General features: G+C 37.8%; 1 protein-coding gene across 3 annotated transcripts; it reads left to right on the plus strand.

Moving 5' to 3' along the window:
- Positions 1-1,012: 1,012 nt before the first annotated feature.
- On the plus strand, positions 1,013-21,609 carry LOC144660828 (glutamate receptor ionotropic, NMDA 1-like). 3 transcript variants are annotated; one of them, XM_078521555.1, is made up of 7 exons: positions 1,013-1,401; positions 9,598-10,196; positions 13,316-13,899; positions 14,809-15,787; positions 16,813-16,982; positions 17,755-17,955; positions 20,428-21,609. In XM_078521555.1, exons 2-7 carry the CDS (start codon positions 9,777-9,779, stop codon positions 20,843-20,845), a joined length of 2,772 nt encoding a protein of 923 aa, XP_078377681.1. In that variant the 5' UTR covers positions 1,013-1,401; positions 9,598-9,776; the 3' UTR covers positions 20,846-21,609. The 3 variants fall into 3 exon arrangements, with proteins under 3 accessions (XP_078377681.1, XP_078377680.1, XP_078377679.1); XM_078521554.1 differs by lacking the exon at positions 1,013-1,401 and adding an exon at positions 7,462-7,630; XM_078521553.1 differs by lacking the exon at positions 1,013-1,401 and having other exon boundaries at positions 8,788-10,196.
- Positions 21,610-22,963: the final 1,354 nt, after the last annotated feature.

The raw sequence follows: 22,963 nt of genomic DNA on the forward strand, positions 1-22,963 counted from the left end.
CCACGCTGTTGTCAAAAAATAATGGTGTATGGAACTCACTTGTCACGATTTCGAAATTGATTGGTTCGCTGTATTAGAAGCCGTAGATAGTGACCGATAAAACCTACCTTTTAAAGATGATTTACTTAGCAGCTGCAGAGTCATCTCTTTGACCATACTCTTAATGGGACTGTGTCACGGATTTTAACAGATTTTTGAACAGCCAAAATTTATAATTGTGTCGTAGAAAACCTAAAAATAATACTCCATTTTTATTAAAAATTGCTATATTAGAGCACTGAAACTGTTAATGAGAATCTTTGGCTGCGGATGGCTCGGATGGAAATGGATTGCAACTTGAAAAAGTAAGGGCTATACTTTTTCGAGTTGTTTTGCGCGTCTTCAAAAAATCGATACTTATAGCCGTTGCTTGATTTATATCCGCAAATTAAGATTATATCTTCCTTTAGATGTTCAAAGATAATGTTTTTCGTGGGTTAAGTTGCCTACCACTTATTTGAAAACAATTAAGACAAAAAATCTGCGAAATACCCTTGACATAACTCCTTTAAAGCGAGTTGTAGAATTTCCTGGTGCTTCTTGTAACCATGGTTACAAATTGATTTAGGCGCTCTCTCGTGATAGCATCATGACGATAATCCATCACGAGTTAAAGGAAACCACCAACAATATTTATGAAGATTTCAATCCGATGCATAGGCGCTATCTTATGGAATTCTGATTCGGTCTATTTCAGCTTCTCTTGTAACCTCAAACAACTTTGTAGAAAAGCGAAAATGGATCTCTCAATTAAGGACCCAGAACTGGATTAAATAGTCCATCTATTCAATCAGTGCGTGAAAAGATGTCAGATTTGAAGCATTTTATTGATAGTTTACAGTTGTCTCAAGTTTATATTACCTCTCACTTTAATTCATTGTACATTTCTATTCCTAGTTAGCCCATAGTTTGCAATAAAACGCTTGATTGTTAGTATACGACCCCAATCGTGATGAAATAAAGAATGAGTATTTATTATTTGTAGTCCGCCTCAATGACGCCACAGGCAGACTTAGATATGGCCTTAAAAGGCAAAGACAATGATAATGATTCCGCAGATGTAGATAAGATGTCCATTTTAAGAGCTGAAGAAGCTTGGCTTGTTTGGTGAAGAAATATTCTCGCAGAAAACTAGTTTCCCGTTAGAGTTAATTCGTGCTCAAAACTGGTTTCTTTTCGGGTTTAGGCCCTCGTGAAAACTGTTAGTTTTCATACAAGCATGCTTATTACATTTGTAATGTTTGAAAGGCGAATTTCCAGTTGTCTGTACACATGAATAATTTGGACTGAGAAGCTCTGAGAAGACTCCAGCGGCGAAGATAGACTAAAAAAATTTTATTGAGAGATAGGATTGGATAAGAGGTAAGTGGAGACAAATTACTATTCTATAGAAGAAAACTCAGTAAATTAAGGGGTCTAAAATACCGTTTTAGCTGCAAGGGACATTTTTACTTCATTTAACACACAGCAAAAAATTGGGAGTGGCAGACATTGTTAGACTATTGATAAATTTTGAATTTATGCATTTTGATTTTTTTCAGTTATCACAAGTCGAGACTGCATGCATATTCTATGTAAATACACTTAAGTTTGTACTAATTGAATACTTAGACAAAAAGAAAATGCGACTTTATTTTTTATAACTTGTGAGCTTTAAACTTATCGGTTTTTTCATGACGCATTTGTTTTTATAATAACTGTTTTATGACGCAAATTGCTTCTAGTGGCTTAGAGTAAAAACAAATTTTGAACTAAAATAGGCTTCTCTTTCAAAAAACACTTAAAAAGTTAAAATTAATAACTAAGCTAAGACAAATGCCTTTTGGAGAGAAAGTGAATTTAACGTTTTCTTGTCCTTGTCTTTCCGTTTCCGTACGAACTGATCCAAGTTGGCGCGTACAGAAGAGAAATTTCTTTTAAATATTAAGAATTGAATAACAATTGAATTAAATTAAATACACGTACTTCCTCATATATTTTGAGTTCAATTTCACAAATTCAGACACAGATTAATATATTGTAAATGGTAACTCCCGTAGCAACGTTTTGTTGTTCACACTCAAATAAACTGCGTTCCCCTGCTGTTTTTAGATGGTTCAAGTATGCACACTAGAACTGACTGGGTTCCAGTAATCTAGACTACCGCTACTCTGGAAACCCATGCACGTGTGATCTTTACCAACCGGTGTTATAATATTCCAAGCATTTAAACCTGCGATGTCGAATGTTTTGCACGAAAACAATTTGATGCTAAATTGTGAACTAAACAAAATGAATGAAACAGTAGAATTACTTTAATTTGTAACAAGACATGTTTCGACCTTGTTACAAATTGAAAGTGTTTTAAAATAGTGTAATTGTAGTCAGGAGATGACATAATTTGTTACTGGTTTGATGCTGACTGTTTTTTTAATGTTTCTTTCCAAGCCATCAAAAAACAGTCAGGGTCAAACCATTGACAGACTAAAAATTGAAAGCGGTTGTTCATTTTGTAAAAACAGTTGCTCGTCTGGTTTTATCGAGACCATTTGGAGCTGTCCTGTTTCTAAAAAACGTGCCGTTTTTGTGTTTTTGTGTGGACGGTGAAAACGAAGCTTTTCGAAAACGATGGCGCCACTTGTTGTCTTGCGGGCTCATTTTTAGTGATGAATGCGCATGCTTCGTCAGCGGTATTGGCGTTTTCGAATCGTTCTACCATTTACGTGTGAACGGGCAAAACCGATTCGCAAACGCTGCCAGTGAACGCGAATTATTATTATTTTTTGTAAACGGAGAAAAAGTCGCGTTTTCAAGCAAAAACGGATACGAGTAGACGGGGCCTTAAAACCACGGAATTTATTTGTATCTCTACCTGTTATTCAGAAAGTGATAAAAAAGCTTAGTAGAAACTCAGCTGTGTTCTATTGGAAATCCGCGAATCTGATTGGTTCTCCCACTGATTTCTATTCGCCGATAGAAAACAGTCGCGCGCTCGCGTAGCTCTTAAGCGGTAAATTTTCTTGATTTTTGTCGTCAAAGTGCACAATATTGTAGGTTTTGGACTTCAATCCTTTAGAGTTTCTACTAAAACAATTAGACTACTCGCCCTCGTTTTCTATGAGCGATAGTCATAGATAGTCATAGAGAACTTGGGCTCGTAGTCTAATTGTTAATTATTTCTCTTATTTCTCAGTATCAATACATCTGAAGCAGACTATATATAGCTAGCGATGAGAATAAATAAACCCATCAACTGAACGGGGGACGGTACACTTTTAAAGAAGGCGGCAATTGTACTCGTAATTAAAAGTAACACCTTTGCACAGAATATGTTTAACAATACAAACCTGTTTACACGTCGAGAAAGAATCACGTTTTCTGTTGTTATCTCCTCATCAAAAGTACTTTAAAAAACGCATCCCTCAAATCTGTGGAAACATCTATTGGCAAGTGGAAGCTAGAAACTCATACGCGCCTAATCTTGATCAATTGCGAAGCGTTTAAAAACTCTGTTCAATGAAGACGTCAAAGCGACTGCTGTGTTTAGCAGCTATTTTTATGGTAATCACGAATTCAAAACCTCTCTGGAGACATTAATCGCAGAACAATTGAAAAAATCATTTTGAAAGACCGCCTTTCCCGAGAGAGAAAACAAAACTAAAATTAGAAAAGAGACCTGGATTTGCATACACTGAACACAAATCGATACAGCGCGTACGTCCTGTCGAAGCGTGCAGCTCGACTCGCGGTCAACACAAAAGATTAAGTTGAATACTTATGGTGAAATGAATCCAACAGCAAGCTAGGCACGTGTGAGGTGATTATTCCAGTATTGTCACGTCCAAACGAAGCTGCCTGATTGTTCTTAAAGGTAAGAACAAATGAAAGGCACAAATACTGATGCAGAACATGTTTTTGGCCCTAACAGTTCAAATATAACAACCTTTAATTGTAGCTCCTTAAGCCCAGGTCAAACGAGGATGAGAGTTGATTAGAGTTTAAACTCTCGCTCTCGTTTGGCATGGAACTCTCATGCACTCTCATTGACTCTCATGCGCTCTCATCAACTTTGAACGTGCTCAAACTTTTCATGAGAGTCGATGAGAGTTTGACGGACGTTTGTTCTTGTTTGGCCCAAGTTGATGATAGTCAATAAGACTTGACGAAAACTGAGTCAACTCTCATCGACTCTCATCCTTGTTTGGCCCGAGCTTTAATCTTAAAATACCCGTGATTGCAGCTACCGTTCGTTCTCTTCAAGTTCAAAGCACTGTTGTTGCGATGTTAGATGTAAAAAGCTTGAGACAGACGTTTAATCATTCAGCTGCATTTTTGTTACGTGAATATGCACTTCGATTACATACATGATTATCTGTTAAGTTTGTTCGCTTGTACAAGAAAGACTGATTTTTCCAAGTCTCTCTTTCTAAAGGAAAAAGGCGCGCGTTTTCTAATTTTCCAGCAACATTAAAAATCCTTTTCGTGGTGTACGCTTTTCGCATTTAAAAACGATGTCGTCGTCGTTGTTATACAGAGCTTATATTTTTCCACATTAGATTCACATCATGTTATGTAAACCTTATTGTATTTTGAACGGCATACTCGATAACAAAAGCAAATTAATTAGCATTTTGTCCTTTGGGGAAATAGAAGAATGAGATGACTCTAAAATGCTTTGCTAATTACACCGCTTGACGTGTCTTTCCTGTAATCAATCTCGTGTTATAGTGAGTAGAGTTGACGAATTGGCACTTTTTGCATATAATTCACAGAGACTAAAGATTGCATGCCGTCTTAGACTGAATTATCTGGTCAATGCATTACCAGGAAACTCGAGAAAGCCATAAAGAATTATGATGGAAGGCGAATCAATATAAATCAGAACTTATAAAGCTGACGCAGGTCAATGAATGACAAGCCAGACTTGTTAATTTATGAGAAATGAGTCAATTCATTACCCATACGGCTAGCACAATACAGGGATGTTAAAATGGTGTTTCGGTTAATTACAAAATTACCAATGGTCAAGATTTCGCAACTAAACAACTTTATACAGACGAACAAACGTTAACTGCAAACAGAAAACATGACTGGCATATAAATAAATAATGTTTAGTTTATTCAAAATTACATGCACTTTTCTGCAACCTTATTAGAACACCACCTAGTTCTTTGAGACATTTTGAGAACCTGTTTGAGAAGGATTCGTAAACTGCGAAGAAAAGAAAAGAATTTTTCTTTTCTTTAAGTATTTATCACACGAAACTTTTTATTTTTTTTTTCTTTAGGTCAATATATATAAGAAACGGTTTGAGCGTTTTTTGCGCTTAAATTATATTCGCCTTGTTTTGGCCTAAAAAGTGTCACCCAAAAAATACATCACGTGACCGTTTTGACGTCATGTGCAAAATATTTAAGATGGCGGCGAGCAGCAAAGAAGTTTGTAGCGCCGAATAAGCAAAGTCTTAGGAGATGATTCTACTTTTTAAGGCTGAAAATTCATCAATTTTCTATGACGCAAGAATATGGCATATCGTTAACTGCATTATGCTTAAATTATACTGAAACATATTGTTTATTGGAATGCTTTGCATCAGGAAATTCGATATTGTAATGATCTTATAGATAGTACACGGCTTTGGCGCAAACTTAACAATAATTATTTAAGGAAAACTTTTATTAAGGTAGTTTTATAATTATTTACTGCACTAGTCTTTTTACTCTTTTATTGATCTTTGATAATTGTTCAGATCTTGTTTATAATTCGTAAAGAGCTACCGTATTTAATAACAGCCCTAAATTAGGAAATAAATATATATGACTGGATTTATGAAAACCAGGTTAGTGAAATTGAAATTTTCACCGTTGTTAGCGCAAATCGACTTTAACGCGTTTTTTTCTCCAAAGTGGACGATAGAAAAACTAAAGTGAATGTCAGTCTTTTTTTCTCTCATCCTCTCTCTTTTCTACCTTTCAGCGCTGTAGTTCATTTTTTTTCCTTTCTCGGCATGTTTTTAGGCCACATCGCAGTGTTATGTACTTGGTCAAAAACACTCAGGTCACCGGCCGGGCTTTTCTTTGACCACGTTTCCATAAATCCAGTAATATATATATTATTATTATTATCATTATTATTATTGGTTTAAACACAGGACATCTTTTGCTAATGTTTGATGCTGAGCGCATTAAGGTTTATTCCAAATATTCTCGAAGATCGGGCGAGGACTTCCGAAGACTCCTATGCAAAGTCAACCCGAAATATTCCGACAATTTCAGAAGATAAGCACTCACTTTGTATTTATTAGACTACCCAGACAAATTTTCGCATGCTCGACGAAACCGTTCATGTCGTAGTTCACATGTTGTATTACAATACCGCATGCGTGAATCGAAAGCAAAAACCACGTGTGTTCTGGCCTTAACTGAGAACTGAGGAGGAGAAGGAGTCGAAAAAAGTTTTGAATAACGTTTGAAGCTTACCCAGCTTACTATGGGCAACAAGCTAAGTGAAAAGGCGAAATTGCGCGGAAACGTCACAGCAGTAAACTAACTGCGTGACATCAATGCGAGAATGGAGAGTGAATGTAGAATGGGTTCTACTCATACACGCTTCGTTCATTTACTTCCTCAGAGCCGGATTCTTTATAGCGAGCCGAGTCGAACTGAAAACAGGTTAAAATAGACCGAGGAGAGGCTGGGGATAGTAGTATAGACGTAAGTTGGCGCGCGGGGGCGAACGACCGGCGCTTCACGTTTTTTATCTTCGCCGTGTGATTTTTCTCTCATTTTATTCAAGGAGACTTTTTGCGGCGGTTTGAATGCTCCGCTGACAGCCGTAATAACAAACAATGTGACATTAATCCGAGTAACCGGTTTGCATGTATGAAGTGCAAACGTAAATGCAAACACATCAATTTATAAACATGTTTTTCTTTTCTGTCGCAAGACCCTCATTTTAATGCGAAATGACCATTAAATCACCGGAATTATACCACGGTTGTTATGGCGAAATAAAGGAAATAATTATTCGTATATGAAAGCTATGCTTCCGACTTAACTTGCCGCAAAGAATCAGACAGATATTACTGATTATTATTGTTGTGAATTATATTTTTTCCTACTGTTTAATCTGTTGTGCTGTACAAAAGACTGTCAGCCAATAAAACTTATTTCGTTAAAGAATATTCTGGATAACTTAATATAATTTTGTGCTCTGTGAATACAATCGGGTTTTAATATATTCGCCTGTTGAGTTCACGCCACCAGAAAAGGAGTTTAGCTGGTTCGTTAGGCCGAAAACGTGTGCCTTCGACGGGTGAACAACAAAAACTAAATCAGCGGCTGTGCTCACAGCATTGTAATTGTGCGAATCTGAGAAAATAACTTCTCACACAGTACTCTAGTCAATACAAGCTTATGGTACTTAACAAATTAACGCTTAGATATTACGCCCCCGAATTAATGAATTTTCAATTAGCAATCGCGGGACAGACTCAGTCAAATTTTTATTCAACTTTATGGTTGCGAGTTATTTTGAAGTCGTTGTTCGACCACGCGCAGAGTGTGCGAGCGTTTTCGAATGCGACGTGGAACGGATTGATGGCAAACTAAGGTAAGTGCTTTCTGATTAACAAAAGTGTAAATGTAATTTGGCCTGCTGAAGCTTTTCGGTCAAATCTATATTTGCGTTGTATACCGAAAAGGCAGGTGATTTAACAAAAGCAAACTGACTTGATCCGGTATAAAATCTCAAGAAGCTAGAAATGAATTTGAAGTACCGCTGCCGAGTAGTCGAGGCCCGCGTCGTTTGTGTAAAACTTCAGCAGGGTTTTAAAAAGTATCTTTTTTCCCTTCAAGCTCTTATTATCTGAACACGAATAACTAATCCCTTCTATGATATTAATGAAAGCTTGTTCGACTTCCAGCCGAGAATTTGGTTTTTCGGTTTAATTCCTCGCATGAAATTCAGCTCGCCTAAGCAGCTTATATCTGGAATATTTAAGTCAAGATCACCGTAAAATAAAACAAAATCAGATATCGGGATGAAAGATATCAACAAAGAAAGGAAAAAGAGGAAACAGGTTTTTTTGTTAATTAGCCAGCTGATATGAAAAACCGCGGGAAAGCCACTTTTCTGAGGAGTTTCAACACGGGAATATTTTAAATTTGATTATCATTGTGCATTCATTTGAAACATAAACATGTGCCTTATGTATTCAAACGAAATCGATTTCTTTTCGTCATTTGAAACTTGCGTCGCATCAGATTTAATTTTTATCCTGTAAAATTATATACGGTTTACGTATTTTTTTCGCATTAAAATCCGCATGATAAATTTAATACCACAAATAATCTCCAATACGCAGTAGAAAAATAAAAAATCCTTAAATTTTGCAATTTAGTCAAATGCCGCAAGGAAAATTTTTTCTGACTCATGAATTTTTTTAGCGAACGTTTAAAGACGAATGTATGATGTACAAAGAATGGAATGGTATGATATTTTACGGACCTCATGGAGTATTTTTGTAGACGGAACTTCAGAAGCATCTTATGAAATCCTTCATTCATTTTGTGCCAATTAGAGCAATTCGTCAAAACTCATGATTTATATGTTGATTTTTAATGTCCCAGCGAAACTGCAGGGCAGAGCGAATTGACGGTACTTTGAAAATTCCCGTTGTTTGAACACAAGGATAATCGATACAATTTCTCACATCACTCTGTGGGATAGTTTTGAAAATGTAACGACGTGGTTTTAATATTTTAAAATTTTGAAATGGCACCGCTCAACCTATTCTACTAAACACCATTTTTAAGCGCTTCACGCTTAATTGCTAAAAGATACAAAACGCGTTCCTCTTCGGACTAAACTGCCTTAATTTTGAGCGAGATGTAATTGATATTACCTGCTGCGGGCGAACAAAACTTAAAGTAAACACTACAAACCAAAGCTAGTACTTTCGTGAGGATCTCCACAAGCAATAACCTTTATAAACAAAGTCCAACGTCTTTGGTTGCCTAGGCATTTAATATTTGCCTGCAGTTCCTACTAATTTTAAATTAAAGTCCAAAATTCTGTTAACGCAGAACAAAGAAAAAGCATAACACTTAATCTTGGAGTAATATTCTTTTCTCCGCCGAAAAAGATGCCGAAATAATATTACTCTACGCAACGAGTTTAATTTATAAATATTTGCTCTTTTTTTCCATTTTGAAGGGCTGTCCGGTTGACTTTACAGGTCGGGAAATGAATTTTTTATTACTTTCGCTCACGTCCCTGCTGTCGTTACAACTGTGATAATAACCTGTGTTCAGGTTTTATATGGCGCAAGACAGCACGTAAAAATAATTGTCAAGGTAGATAAAAATCATATTTTGTTCGCCTTATGATTATTTTTTTTTAACTTTTAAAGTTTTACCTAAATACGCACAGTTAGCCATGTGCACTAAATTTGCAATTCACATTTCTAGCTTTATCTCGATACCATTATAAAAGTGGGAAAATTCTAGATACTTAATGTCCTTCTCGATCCTTTAGTCGTAATAACACTGACGTTGTATAATTTTCGTTTCTCTCAGGGATTTCCTGCTAAACCTGATAGCAGTTCTGCACAATCATGTGTACACGATGACATGAGAACACAAGAACGCAGTTCGATTTTAGAGGAAAACGACGTTTTGCAGCGAGCATGCGCCGATCTGTGATTAATTTGATGTGACGTGTTTTAGTTGGAGCTACAGCTCAAGATCTAGCCCTGATGAAATTTATCCGGCACAAAGGAGCTGCCAAGGGATTTCTTCTCCTTTACTGTACGTTTAGCCTCTTCTTGATAGCCGAGGGCAGGACGCGTTTTAAAAATGTTAGAGTTGGCGTTTTCTTGGACCGTTGGAAGCGCGGCGAAACATCTCTTGAAAATTACGGAGTCAGTTTCGCGGAATATAATCGCACAACCACTTTGACCAATATATCACTGCAGATTGAAACGATCCAGCTAAATGGATTATCGTTTGACGAGATTTCAACAGCGTTCTGCTTGGACATAGTAGAAAGTAACGTGACAGTTATTGTATTGCAAACCAGAAGCCGAAACCTCACGCAGTTTGTGGGAAATTTGGCGTCGTATTTTAAAATACCAGTCATTGGAAGTCTTACTCAGGAGCCCCTGCTGTCAGACAAGGTAGGAGATAGGGAATAATAAATTTATGGTTTTGAATTTGATCTCATTTCCTTTATATATCGAATTCTTATAATGAATAATATCTGCACTCCTTTCCACGTTGAATGCCCAGGAGGGATATGTGAATACATATTAAATACTGTATTTTGATTAGCGACTATGGGAGCAAGCAGATAAAACTTTGGTTTACCGGCGTAATAAACTATATATACTAAATATTACATGTTTTTTCCAAAAGGATTTCATCAACACGTCTATATTTTGTCTAATTTTAGGGACAGTTTTTTTTTGCCTTTTTTGCCGTTGAATTATGTAGTTCTGAAATCTCTCAGCTTAACTATAAAACTTCAAGATGGCTAACTGGGCTGTTTTCCTTTTACTGCACCGGATGAAATTGCACGGAAACTATTAAAATTGTTATTTTGTTTTGTTTCTTCACATCAATGCCATAAAAGTGGAATTAATACTAAGAACGCGTTTTTATCAATTTAGCAAAACAAATTGCCTACATAAATTTTTTGGTGGCCATAGTAACTGAAACTTACTCTAAATTACGTTAATTATTAGTTCCAACATTGAGTCATGTTTTCGATCAGTAGTTGTTATTTAACACTTATTTTGACGTGCTTCAGTTTTCACCACATCAAGGTGTTTGAGAATTTTGATATTATCGTAAATCGATAAGGAGCTTTCAAAAAGAGGATCAAGCTCTAGAAACTACACCAAAGCAATTACAATTCCATGTACTCTTGAAAAATTGACGTTGCCCAGTCAGAGATCTTATCCTTTATCTTGATAAGTCTTTTGTGTTGATAAAAAATCTCAGTGTTACATTATATATCAGTTTGTACTATCTCTATCTTTAAAAACGTTTTGTCTAAATTCAACTTTTTCGTTTTTATTTCCTGTGCTTCTTCACTTTGTGTTTTTAGCTTTAGTTTTATGAAGCGCAATGTATATAGAGAAAATGATTTATTGTCAATTCTAGAACGGATTCTAAGACATTCAAAATCAAAACAGACTTCGGTTCTCTTGAAACTATAGGGATTAATTCTGTCAATGTTAAAGTAGCATTTCGAATTTTTTCGACAAATTCTGATTTTTCGAACATCCTAGCGAATGGATAATTGAATCGAATCTAAAATTCGTTTGAGGAAATTCAAGTAAAATTACAATGGTTGACTTAGTGATGCTAATCCAAAGCACTTTTGGTTCGAGTTATCGATCGAGAGCTTCAAGAAATCGAGATTGTTAGAGAAATCAGCACCAATGTTGTTCTTAGTTGTACAGCTTGCAAAATGCCTTCCAACGGTGTTACAATTGTGTTTGTAAAAGCATTTTCAGATTCAAGATGGATGTATGTTAAAATCTCTTAAAAGTTCGCAAAATTTGAACTGCCTAATTTCAATTTCTGAAAAGAAAATCATTTAAGGGTCTGTAATAGTCATTTTTGTGTAGCCAAAGCAATGAGGTTTATAACGGATGTGATTATTGATGTATTTTAAATTGATGCGAGTTAAATAAACGCGAATACTAGGGAGAATTATGTTGAGAAAATTGTGTTTTCCTGATGAGGAACATTTAATGGAAAACGCAAGAAAACAACATTTTGTGATAAAAATATGAGCAAAGTTTAAAGTTTGTAGCAAGACATTCGATATGCCAGATACTATTAAAGATATCGCCAAGAACAAGAAAGTACTGTACTCGAATTCTTGTAAAAGTGAGTAAATATTTAAGTATGCCAAACAGTGAAAACGGCTGTCAATTTTTGAATTCTTATGCATTTACTAGCCAGAGGTTGGAATTTGTGGCAAACTATCAAAAGACAAGCGTCCTAAAAGTGTATTATAGCTCCATAAAATTTGAGTTAATTTCATGTAGCACTGACTTCGTAGAATAAGATCACAAGTACTTTCAAAACTAGAAGCCCAGAACGAATTAAAAGGACATATTCTATTTTTATAACACAACATGATGTATTTCTTATTAATCAATAAATTTAGATTTCTGAGTTAAAAACTATACGCAAAACTGTGGAGCTGAGTGCTATTTGCGTCGTGCGTCAGTTTTGAATTTTATAGAAAATGTGTTTTCAATAACTTTTCATCAGACAATGCACTATTGATGTGTTGTGCAAGTTAATTACAGGGCTATTAACCAAACTCCTTTCATATTCAAATAAAGGGATTTGTTCTTATCTCGCCGAAATCGTGACCAAAGGTTTTAAGAAAGGACTAGCTCTGAAAAAAGAACATTTTGGAACAATTAAGGTCCGTGATGGAAAATGTTTTCGCCGGACATCATTTAATTCTGCAAAACGTGAAGTAGCCCTATGGTACACGTTTAAAAATTATCCGCCGACGTTTTGTTGCAAGACACTGAATTTTTTTCAATGAAATAGTAAGAGTTTTCATTTGAAAACAAATTTATGGGAAAAAATATACTGAGGAAAACCCGACATACTAATAAGACGCTAATGATAAACAATGTAAGTTGCAATTTTACAAATTGTTGAAAGCCAAAAGGGCAGCCATACAGAGTTTAATGGTATTGTATTTTTAATATCTTGCAAAATGGACTTGGCAAAACTATGAAAGTTTTGAAGCCCACTTCCAAATATGGCAATCAACGTTGACAAGCTGTCAGTCAGGATATCTTTCCTGACCAAATATGGGTGTCGTGACATGTTTTTAAATAACAATAGTGTTTGCTTTTTCTCACTTCATTGCCATTTTCTATCTAAATCATCTAACATTAAGGACCTCTCCTGTGTCAGGGACAATATCAAGAACTTGAGAGGCATTAATAAGATTGTCTTACCTAAGGTCAATACGACCAAGTATGGACTGAAGTCCGTAAGATACTGGGCGGTGAACGCCTGGAATCAACACTTCAGGCCTTTCGCAATGCTGTGCGCAGCTATATAGTCTCTTTTTATCAATTTAATACTATTTTATTAATTAATTTTTCCGTTCTGTGTATATATATTTGTAATTTATTTTCTCGGCATATTAGCATATGTTTGCTAGGGGCCTAGTCAGCCCCCCGTCAGCTCCGAGGGTAAATACATTTTATTGATTGATTGTTTGATTGATTTAGTTTATTGTTATTTTCAGGAATACTTCAGCACATTTGTTCGTAACCTACCTTCCGACACTCTACAACTCACAGTGTTCCTCGACTTCCTCAAATACGCTGGCAAAAGGCGAGCTTTTGTTATAGTTAGCGACGACACGTCTTACGGGCTGGTCATGCAACACTTCAACGAGTTTGCCTCTGTAACTATTATTAACCTTGGGTCACCTGATATACAACAGCAGGACATAATCCAGGAGTTGCTAAGAATAAAATCAAGTACAACACAAGCTGTTTTTCTCTACTGCGACTCAAAGCTGGCACACTTCATTTTGTGGATTGCAAAGGATTTTCGTCTCATCAACGAGAATATGCTATGGATTCTCTCCGAGAAATCACTCCGGGATGTACCAAATCTTTACACTCTTCCAAGTTTTATTTATGCTATAAGGACAGCGAGGTATGCTAGCGAAGAGGAGTTTGACAGAAGACAATTGATTGACAGCTTGTCAATCATACAGAGAACGTTTGCATTGATGGACGAAAGAAAAATGCAACAATATTTGCGGAGGCCTTCAGACTGTTATAGTTCCTCGGCATGGACTAAAGGCCAGGAGCTTCACAAGTAAGAATTCACCACCAGGCGATCAATATTGACCAATTGAACAAATTAGATCGTTTTAATTGTTAAGCCCGGGCCAAACGAGGATGGGAGTTAATGAGAGTTCAAACTCTCGCTCTCGTTTGGCATGGAACTCTCATGCACTCTCATCGACTCTCATGCGCTCTCAAAGGCTTTAAAGGTGCTCAAATTTTTCGTGAGAGTCGATGAGACTTTGACGGACTCTCGTTCTCGTTTAGCCCGAGTTGGTGATTGTCAATGAGAGTTGACGAAAGCTCTCATGAGTGTCAACTCTCATCAACTCTTATCCTTGTTTGGCCCGGGCTATAGAGGCAGTGGAAAACGAGGACACATTGTGGCGGACATATTGTTGCTCATGATGTTTTCTTGGGCGAGCAAACGGAGAAACAATTGTTGCGGACACAAAATGTTTCTGAAAGAAATTGGAAACAGTTTTTGTGTCTCGGACACAAATTTTGTGTCCGCAACATATGTTGCGCGCGGGAAAACAGTGAAACTTTTGTGTCCGCAACAATATGTCCTCGTTTACCACAACCTTTACGATTCTATTTTAGCCAGAAAGGTTTTCAAATTCTAGCGCTAGTCGTAAACTTGAAACCAAAGTACTCAAAAGATGAGTGAGAGTAGTCAATGGGTGAGTGTAGTGACCCACTTATCTAGCGGCTCGTAGGCCACTTTTTTGTTCTTACTACACAGATTTTGACGTCATCTGTGATCTATAATTGAACAGACGCGCGGCAAAATGGAATCTATTTGTTAAATCAATGGTTTACTTTTGCAGGATTTACCACTTTACAAGTCCTATCCAGTTAGCACTTTCCTTATCCGTATAAACTATAATGATATATTTTTTTTCGCTGACTGTTCTTTTGTCGTACAATCCACATCTAGATTACTCGTGGCGAGCGTCAAATCACGTGACTCGGACAACACGGAACACAGCAGCAAAGCACATCTTTCTTACGAAATTCTTTATCTACAAACACCGTTCGACCAGGAGAAGGGCTGGGTCCAGATAGGAAAATGGACGAACAAAGGGTTAACATTACAAACGGAAGATTTATCCCTTGCAAAAGATAAAAGTACTGGAGAAATACCGGTTTTAAGAGCCGCTGTTGTAGAATATCCTCCATTGACTATGAAAGCAGATTTTGACGCTAGCGACGGATGTTTTCAGGGATTAGAATGCCTGAAATACATTGGGGATTCACAGAACTTCACCAAGCACTGTTGCTATGGTCTTGCAATTGATGTATTACGGTACGTCAAGACAGAACTCCAATTCGAGCCGCTCGTTTATTTCGTTCGTGATGGCAATTACGGCGCGAAAAATGTCACGGCGGGAACGTGGAACGGGGTTGTGCGGGACATCCTCGAGGGAAAGGCAGACATCGCCATCGATTTGATGTCGAACGAGGCTCGCTCGGAAGTGATCGATTTCTCTCTGCGCTGGACGCACGCTGGCCTCGCCTTGCTCGTGCTCGTGGGCGAACAAAACGTCGAGGATCTCGACTTCTCGTTTTTCCATCCATTTACTACTTATCTGTGGATGGGAATGATAGGCGTGGTAAATTTCTACTTAGGGCTGTTATGGTACACGGATCGTTTGAGCCCTTACGGTCATCACAAGTCATTTCGAGCTAAAAACCATAAAGGATTCGACCTGAGTGAGAGTATGTGGTACTGCTGGGGCGTCTGCTTTGATAACCAGTTTGTAGACTCACGGCCGCGTAGTTTAAGCGCGCGCGCCATGGCTGTGTTCTTGGCGATTTTTGCCCTGATGTGCGTGACGTCATACACGGCGAATCTGACAGCTCATCTGTTATCTGATGACACCAAGCCTGAGGTCACTGGCATTAAAGACCCTAAGGTGAGCATTCCATGCTTAAAAAGATCAGACAGACACGTTTGTTCCTAGACGCCATCTTTGATTTGTGTTGTTGTAGTAATATTTCAGTCGTCCTGGTTTTTATCACATCAATGGCGTCTGACATTGTAAACCAATCAAATGCTGTTTTTAGCATCTTTCATGTGTCAAAAAAGCTTTGGCACGCCCATATTGGTCTCCTTTAGATGTGTAATTCAAACTTTGAGACGAGTATCCCCGTCTGTTTTACCTTAAGGTTACTATTGTTAGCGGCTACTAATTTTAGCGATTTCAGCGAGTTGGGCCAAAATCGCTAAATTAAGTACTCGCTAAAATTTGTCTCGGTCAAATTTAATAAGCGTAAAATTAATACCCCCGTCCGCCACAGGAATACAAATATAGTGGCCTTGTTTAACTATATGACAACGTCAGAAGGTAGGTCAACAATTAAGAAGGGTTGGGAGAGAGCTTGAATCGCCGGCATCGTGGAGAATATGACTGATTTTCCTGATGATTACCCACTTTCTAACATTCGCAATTCACTTTGTTCTCTCTGACAATGATAATGTTCGTTCAATTTTAAGTGACTTTGTTATATTACTGAACATTTTTTCCATCTTAGCTATATATATAAATTGCTTTTTTTAATTTTCGGAAAATCGCTTAATTTAATAGTCTAAATCTTGCTCAGAAAAAATCGCTAAAATTAGTAACCGCTAAAAATAGTAACCTTAAGGTATTTGGGTGTCCTTCCCAGGATCCCATATTCCATGGTTTGACACATCGCCGCGACCTTCTACGGGTTCAGCAGTATTTTTTCGAGCCAAAAAAAATGCGAGCAAAGAGTCAGATCTCCCTGCAAATTATCTGCCAAACTATCAAATAAGGGATTTAATATAAACTGTTATATTTTTCTTGTATTTTAGGATCTTGTTTGCCTTTTCTGTCAAACATTCAGTACAATAATCCTCGCCGTCTGAGAGTACTGTTTTTACAGTAAATGATGGATGTATTTTTTATACCTTTAGATCACAGCTCCTGAATCCAAGATATCATACGGGGTAGTTAAGTCCAGCTATGTGGATTCATACTTTGAACTGAACGAAGATCCTGTCATGCAGTCCATGTTTAGACGCATGCGTGATAAAAAGCACTTGGTAGATAACTTTACTGATGGCGTGGAACGAGTTAGAAACAGGTTTGACTTGTTTTTCATCTCCATTAACGGAATAATTATCTGTTCGGAAGGCCGACAATCACCCAACATATTTGAATAAAAGTGCAGTGAAAGATGGGAGTTCTTTAGAGAAATTTCTTCTCAAACCTGCACTCCATGGGAACTATATAGCTTATGAACTTCTGTCTCATCTTGTAATAAATTTTTTTTTAACAACTCGGTGCCGTTTTCATTATGTTATAATGCATTTTGTTATCGGAGATAAAAATTCGGGTTTTGGGGCACGAAAATATGTTATTTTTTAAATAACTTAATTATCACAAGTTGTAACACCTAGAAGAATTAGCGTAGAAAAAAAATGGAAAAAAAATTCTTCTTTTAACTTATTCCGCAGTATGTATTATTTTAAAGTTTGTTTGTGAAGCAAAGATGTTGATATTAATATATTATTAATATATCAAACACGAGCGACAGACGCTGGTGTTTCATCGTGATATCCAAACACCGAGAAGGGAGTTGAAAGTGCGACGCGCAGCGGAGTATTTTTGACGAAATTCGGGGTGTTTGGATAGCCGATGAAACACTATCTCGAGTGTTTGATATATCTTGTCGATCGAAATTAAAACCACGGAGTAAACGGAGAAATAAAATCCTAAAAACCCATGCTAATCAAGATCGGGTATCCAAACCTCCTTCATGGTTAGATTTTCTTTGTTTTTACTTGATTAATTATTAATGAGTTTGAGAAATTTCACTGCAAAACATTTACTGTGTTTATATGTTTTATTGGCAGGCAGTTGGATATCTTTATCAGTGAGGTGTTGTCAATAGATTACGAAGTTGCCAAACAGAAGTCAGCTACATATCCAAGACTGCAGGTGGTCGGAGCGACTACGCCTTTCGCCGAGAGCGGATATTCATACGCGTTTAAGAAAAACTCACCATGGAAACCAAAATTCGACTTGGTCATGAACAGAATGAAGGCTGAAAATAAGTAAGTAGGTCCGCAATACGTACATGCGTGATTTCCAAATGTAGATAAAGGACCTTACGAAACCACGACGTATCCTCGGAGACCCAGGGACAGTTAGTGGGGGCGACGGGCAGCTTATCGGGACAACGGGATTTTCGGGCGAAAGTTTACAACATAGAGCGTAACAGCCCCTGGGCACTTTGTCATACCGAACCAGTTCCAGAAGCGTTTGAACTCCTTCCTCTTGATTGGCCACAAAAATATTTTTGTGGCCAATCAGCGACGAGGACCGGCCAGGAGACTCTGATGTCTTCTTACACGAAGTTGTTTTCCTCATAGACTCGTCGTGGATGCTCTGCCCATCAATCGGATGCTATTACATGGAGAGTCTCAGAAAAAAATAAGCCTTAGACGACTGCCAGTTCTACACTGTTAGTTGCGCGCTTTTTAATAGTTATTCGAGTAAACAACAATTCTTATTACTTTTTCTCGGTCGTTGCCCGACGTCTGGAACTTGCCACGGTCTGGGTACTTCACTGCACGGGCCACGCGTTAGCGAAGATATCACTGTCGTCACCTATTGTTATTTTGTTGCCAGCTTGACAGTTAAAACAAAGGGTTTTTGTTTCATTTGTTGGATATTTAAATAACAAAAACAAAACTTATAAACAAGAGGTGCTCGCGTATAGCTTTAAAAACTTTTGGTTTTCTTTGCGCTATGCTACATTTAACATATTCCCAGGCCTCGTTGTTTTGTTTTTGTTTTGCTTTTTTATCTGAGACCCACGTAGTATCATCCGATAGACGGGCTTAACAACCACGTCGAGTCTATGAGGAAAACAACTTCGTGTAAGAAGACGTCAGAGTCGCTCTTCTGGTCAACCTCGCTGATTGGCCACAAAAATATTTTTGTGGCCAATCAAGAGGAAGGAGTTCAAACGCTTCTGGAACTGGTTCGGTAAGACAAAGTGCCCAGGGGCTGTTACGCTCTATGTTGTAAACTTTCGCCCAAAAATCCCGTTGTCCCGATAAGCTGCCCGTCGCCCCCACTAACTGCCCCTGGGTCTCCGAGGATGACCACGACGTCGACTGTAACGAGAACGGCACCAAACAAAAGGTTTAATGAGCAGTACAATAGCTGGGAGGCGCGGTGGCCTAATGGTTAGCGCGCTCGACTCCGAGTCGAACGGCCCGGATTCGAGGCCTGGCCGAGGCGCTGCGTTGTCTCTCTCCACCAAGGTGTATAAATGGGTACCGGCGAATTTACTGCTGGGGGGTAACCCTTCGATGGACTAGCATCCCATCCAGGGGGGAGTAGCAATACTCCTAGTCGCTTAATGCTACTGAAACCGGGATAAGCTCCGGCTGTATGGGCCTCATGGCTCGGAGACAGACTTTACTTTTTACTTTACAATAGCTTAGCATGCGTGCGTTATCCATCTTGCTACATTTCTTTGTCGTCCTCTGCAAAACAACGACGTGAAATGACGAAATTCTGCGAAGTCTAGAAAACGTGAATCACGACGGCGAAATTTTCATGTTTCTAGTCTAAATTTAATAATGCGCTCACATATTCAGCAAGAGATAAGTTCTGACACCAATGAACGCACTAAATAACATAGTCTCGTAAGGTCCCAAGAGATAGATGATAGACACCTTTATGTAGTAGATAAAATATGAGCGGGAGATCTGTATGGGCGTTTACAATGGCGAGCCGATACTTGTGAAATGAAAACAATAAATTGAATGTAAAGTATTGTTATGCGAATCAGTAGAGATCTGTATCAAAAATTAATGAATAGTAATAAGCTGAGCAGGAGTTTGTATCAAAAGTTAATTCTTTTGTCTGATTTGGATTGGGGTTTACAGTTGTGTACATGTGGTCTGAATAGTGTGCTGGGATTGGTTTGCACCCTCATGAATTATTAATGAATTTTACAATTAGTTATGAAGCTCAGGGTACAGCATAAAAAGAGATGTACTTTAAAAACCATTTACAATGCAGATATACTATAAAAGCAATTAACAATGTTTATGAACATGCGCAGAGACACAACATTTTGTAGTAGTATAGCAGCTCGAGAAGGCTTGTCATTCTACTAGTTTTCTACTGTAAGGCAGTTGCTATTGTGTTTTGGGTTAGGGGCATCGTTCCTGTTGTTTGTTCTATTGTTGTCTCGAAGGGAAGCGAGCCATTTATGTGAGACTTTGCGAGAGCTGCTACCCGAACTACATTTTTGCAACTAATTTCGTGTCACAAGCGCGCTAAATACAGTCTGAAAACTAAATGCGATATTCGCCAAATTATTTTACTTGTCACGTTTTTGAGATATTTATGAGCTCATAAGTGTGAAATCACGCTTCAAACTTGTTTCATATTTCCCTTTTAACTGTTTTGAGTCAAAGTCTGCGGAAAAATTTACAGACAAATTTGGAAGGGCGTGGTTTCCAACCTGCAAACTTTATAAATCTTTTTTTGTTTGTTATTTCCAGGCCAAGTGAACTGTACAAAAAGTGGGTTTCTTCAGGCGAGGACAGAAGCGAGGAGCATCACCAAAGATTGGCCGTTCACTCATTAAGCGGGGTGTTTTTTCTGGGCGCTTCTCTGGCGCTGGTCGCCATATTTTTTCTTTCCCTCGAGAACAGGCTCTTCGCTGCAGGCTTCATTTACAACGACATGAAAGGTGACAATTTTCACGAAAAAGGACCACGGAAGTACTCGGCCGCGGTCAAACGGAAATTACTGGATATTGACACGAACAAGGATGAAGCAGAGTACCCGGATATATCGGGCTACCTTCACAATAGGAGGAGAAGCAATGTAATGTTAAAAACATTCTATAATCCTAAATCTGTAAAGAGAAAATACGAAGAGGCAGGCGAAAATGGGACAGCTACAAGTTCTGTATGATAGAGCGCTTTTCAACTGAAAAAACAAATGTCATTATTCTAGCCAATCACAAAAGACACAGACAACCCATTGAACCAATCAAAACGCGAAGTAAATACAGGTAGCCGATGCAAAGCGCGAGAAACGTGCGCGAGCAATCACAAGTGGTTTTGGTTTCACTTCTGATTGGCTAAGAAAGTGGCGCGAGATTTTTAAACCAATCACTAAGCGTATTAAGGCAAAACCAAAGCAAATACGAATTACGTTCGACACTCAAATGAAAACCGCTCTAAATCAGTTTAGAAGTCTGTATCTCAATTTTAAGTTAACTTTCAACGTAAAACAGGTAAAAGTTTCAATAGCGATGGAAGCCTATAGATGATAGTTTATTTAGATAGAAAAACTCTAATAGAATAAAATAACTACTCGCAAAGAGGCACAGATGTTTTTAAGATTGGAGGAGTAGTAAACGGGCTAGAAACTCATGATTTGTCTTACAAGACACCGAGCCAATGTATTATAAAGTCAAGATTGAGCCACATCAAGAGAAAATCGTATTCTCTTAGTCACATTTAATGGATTGATCAGGTTTTCTTTGGAATCTTTACGAGTAAGCTGGTTTCAACCCGGGATAATAAGAAGAATCTCAGGGGAATAAACGAACTCGTTCTATCTAGAGTTAGGTTAACCTGGAATGGTTTAAGATCAACTTCTTATGTAGCCGCTAAGGCATGGAAATCTTTACCAGATAATCTAAGATCTATGACAAATATTGGATTATTTAAAAAGGCAGTAAGGAGAAACAACTTAAAAACGACTTAATTATTTATAGAATTCTCATTATTCTATTATAATATATGTTATTTTATTTTAAAATTTACTTACAGCAAGGCGCTCAAAAGTGTGACCACTTTTAATTTATTCACATTCTTTCGTGCAGATTTAATCCAATCAGAAGTCAACTGCAAGCTATCCACGGCTTTTGATTGGATTAAATCTGCACGAAAGAATGTGAATAAATTAAAAGTGGTCACACTTTTGGGCACCTTGCTGTAAGGACTTAGAAATCTACTTTCATTTATTTATTTTTCTTATCATTATTCTTGTATTTTATTACTCGGTTTCATTAGCATTACTTGCTAGAGGCCTAACACGCCTCATAATACCGAGGCGTAAATAAAGTTTTCATTTATTTATTTCACCTAATAGAACATTCGGCAATAGAACCGAATCGAACACCAATCATGCGATGGGGTTCGGTAATCGAACATAATCGAACTAACAATAAAATTTGGTCAATCGAACACAATCGAACGTTCAATAACCAAACGGTCGCCAATCGTTCGATTTTGTTCGATTACCGAACCCAATCGAACGATAGGCGTTTGATGGAATTTTGGTTCGATTTTGTTCGAATAGATACCCCGGGTTTCAACATTCAAGTCCATAAATGCTGCAAAGACCTTAAAATCGTGATACAGTATCTTCTGCTGAATACAGTACAGAGATGGGGACTGCATTCGCGACGCAACAAATAATACCTAGACTAAGTATTTGACTCAATTGTTTTAATCGGATACTCTATACTAAAGATGTTTCTAAATTAGTATTGTTAAAAAAGAGATATATTTCGAGCTTTTTGCTTTAATAAAATAAATTTCTATACATAAAACGCCTTTGATGTATGTCCGGCCACAATGCATAGCTCCTCGCATACGTAAACTTTGGATCTTTTTCGTCCCCAAAACCATTCGAGAAATTAAGTCGGCAAAGCCTTGGAACGAGGACCCTTGGGTGACAAAGACGATCGTTCGGGTGGTTCCTATGGGGGGAGGGGGAGGGGGAAGTGTATTTTATTTTAAATTTCGGCAGTTGTACAGATTATGGTACCCCTTTAGGACGCGCATTCAAAATAAGCTACAAAGCAGTAAACAGGAATTTGATGGGAAAAAATCTCTTTTGCATAGGACGGGACTCTTGGCCGTGCAAAGTGCCGCATATCACATATCACTCCCGGGGCCGCGCCCTCCAAATACGGTTTCCAGTAGTTTATTTTTGGTTTCTCTCTTAGAATTTCCCGCGAGCATTCCTGTCACCGTTGTACGCGAGTCTCCCCAACCCCTTTCCCTGGCTAAGGTT

Source organism: Oculina patagonica, chromosome 7 (assembly GCF_052425735.1).
Source record: "Oculina patagonica isolate OP01 chromosome 7, crgOcupat, whole genome shotgun sequence".
NCBI classification, from domain to species: Eukaryota; Metazoa; Cnidaria; class Anthozoa; order Scleractinia; family Oculinidae; genus Oculina; species Oculina patagonica.

Bases quoted from the DNA above. Each gene is read 5' to 3' on its own strand.
- LOC144660828 (XM_078521555.1), top strand. From the start codon at position 9,777: ATGAAATTTATCCGGCACAAAGGAGCTGCCAAGGGATTTCTTCTCCTT. The intron at 15,788-16,812 runs GTGAGCATTCCA...TTATACCTTTAG, and splicing joins CTGGCATTAAAGACCCTAAG to ATCACAGCTCCTGAATCCAA. The intron at 16,983-17,754 runs GTTTGACTTGTT...TTTTATTGGCAG, and splicing joins GTGGAACGAGTTAGAAACAG to GCAGTTGGATATCTTTATCA.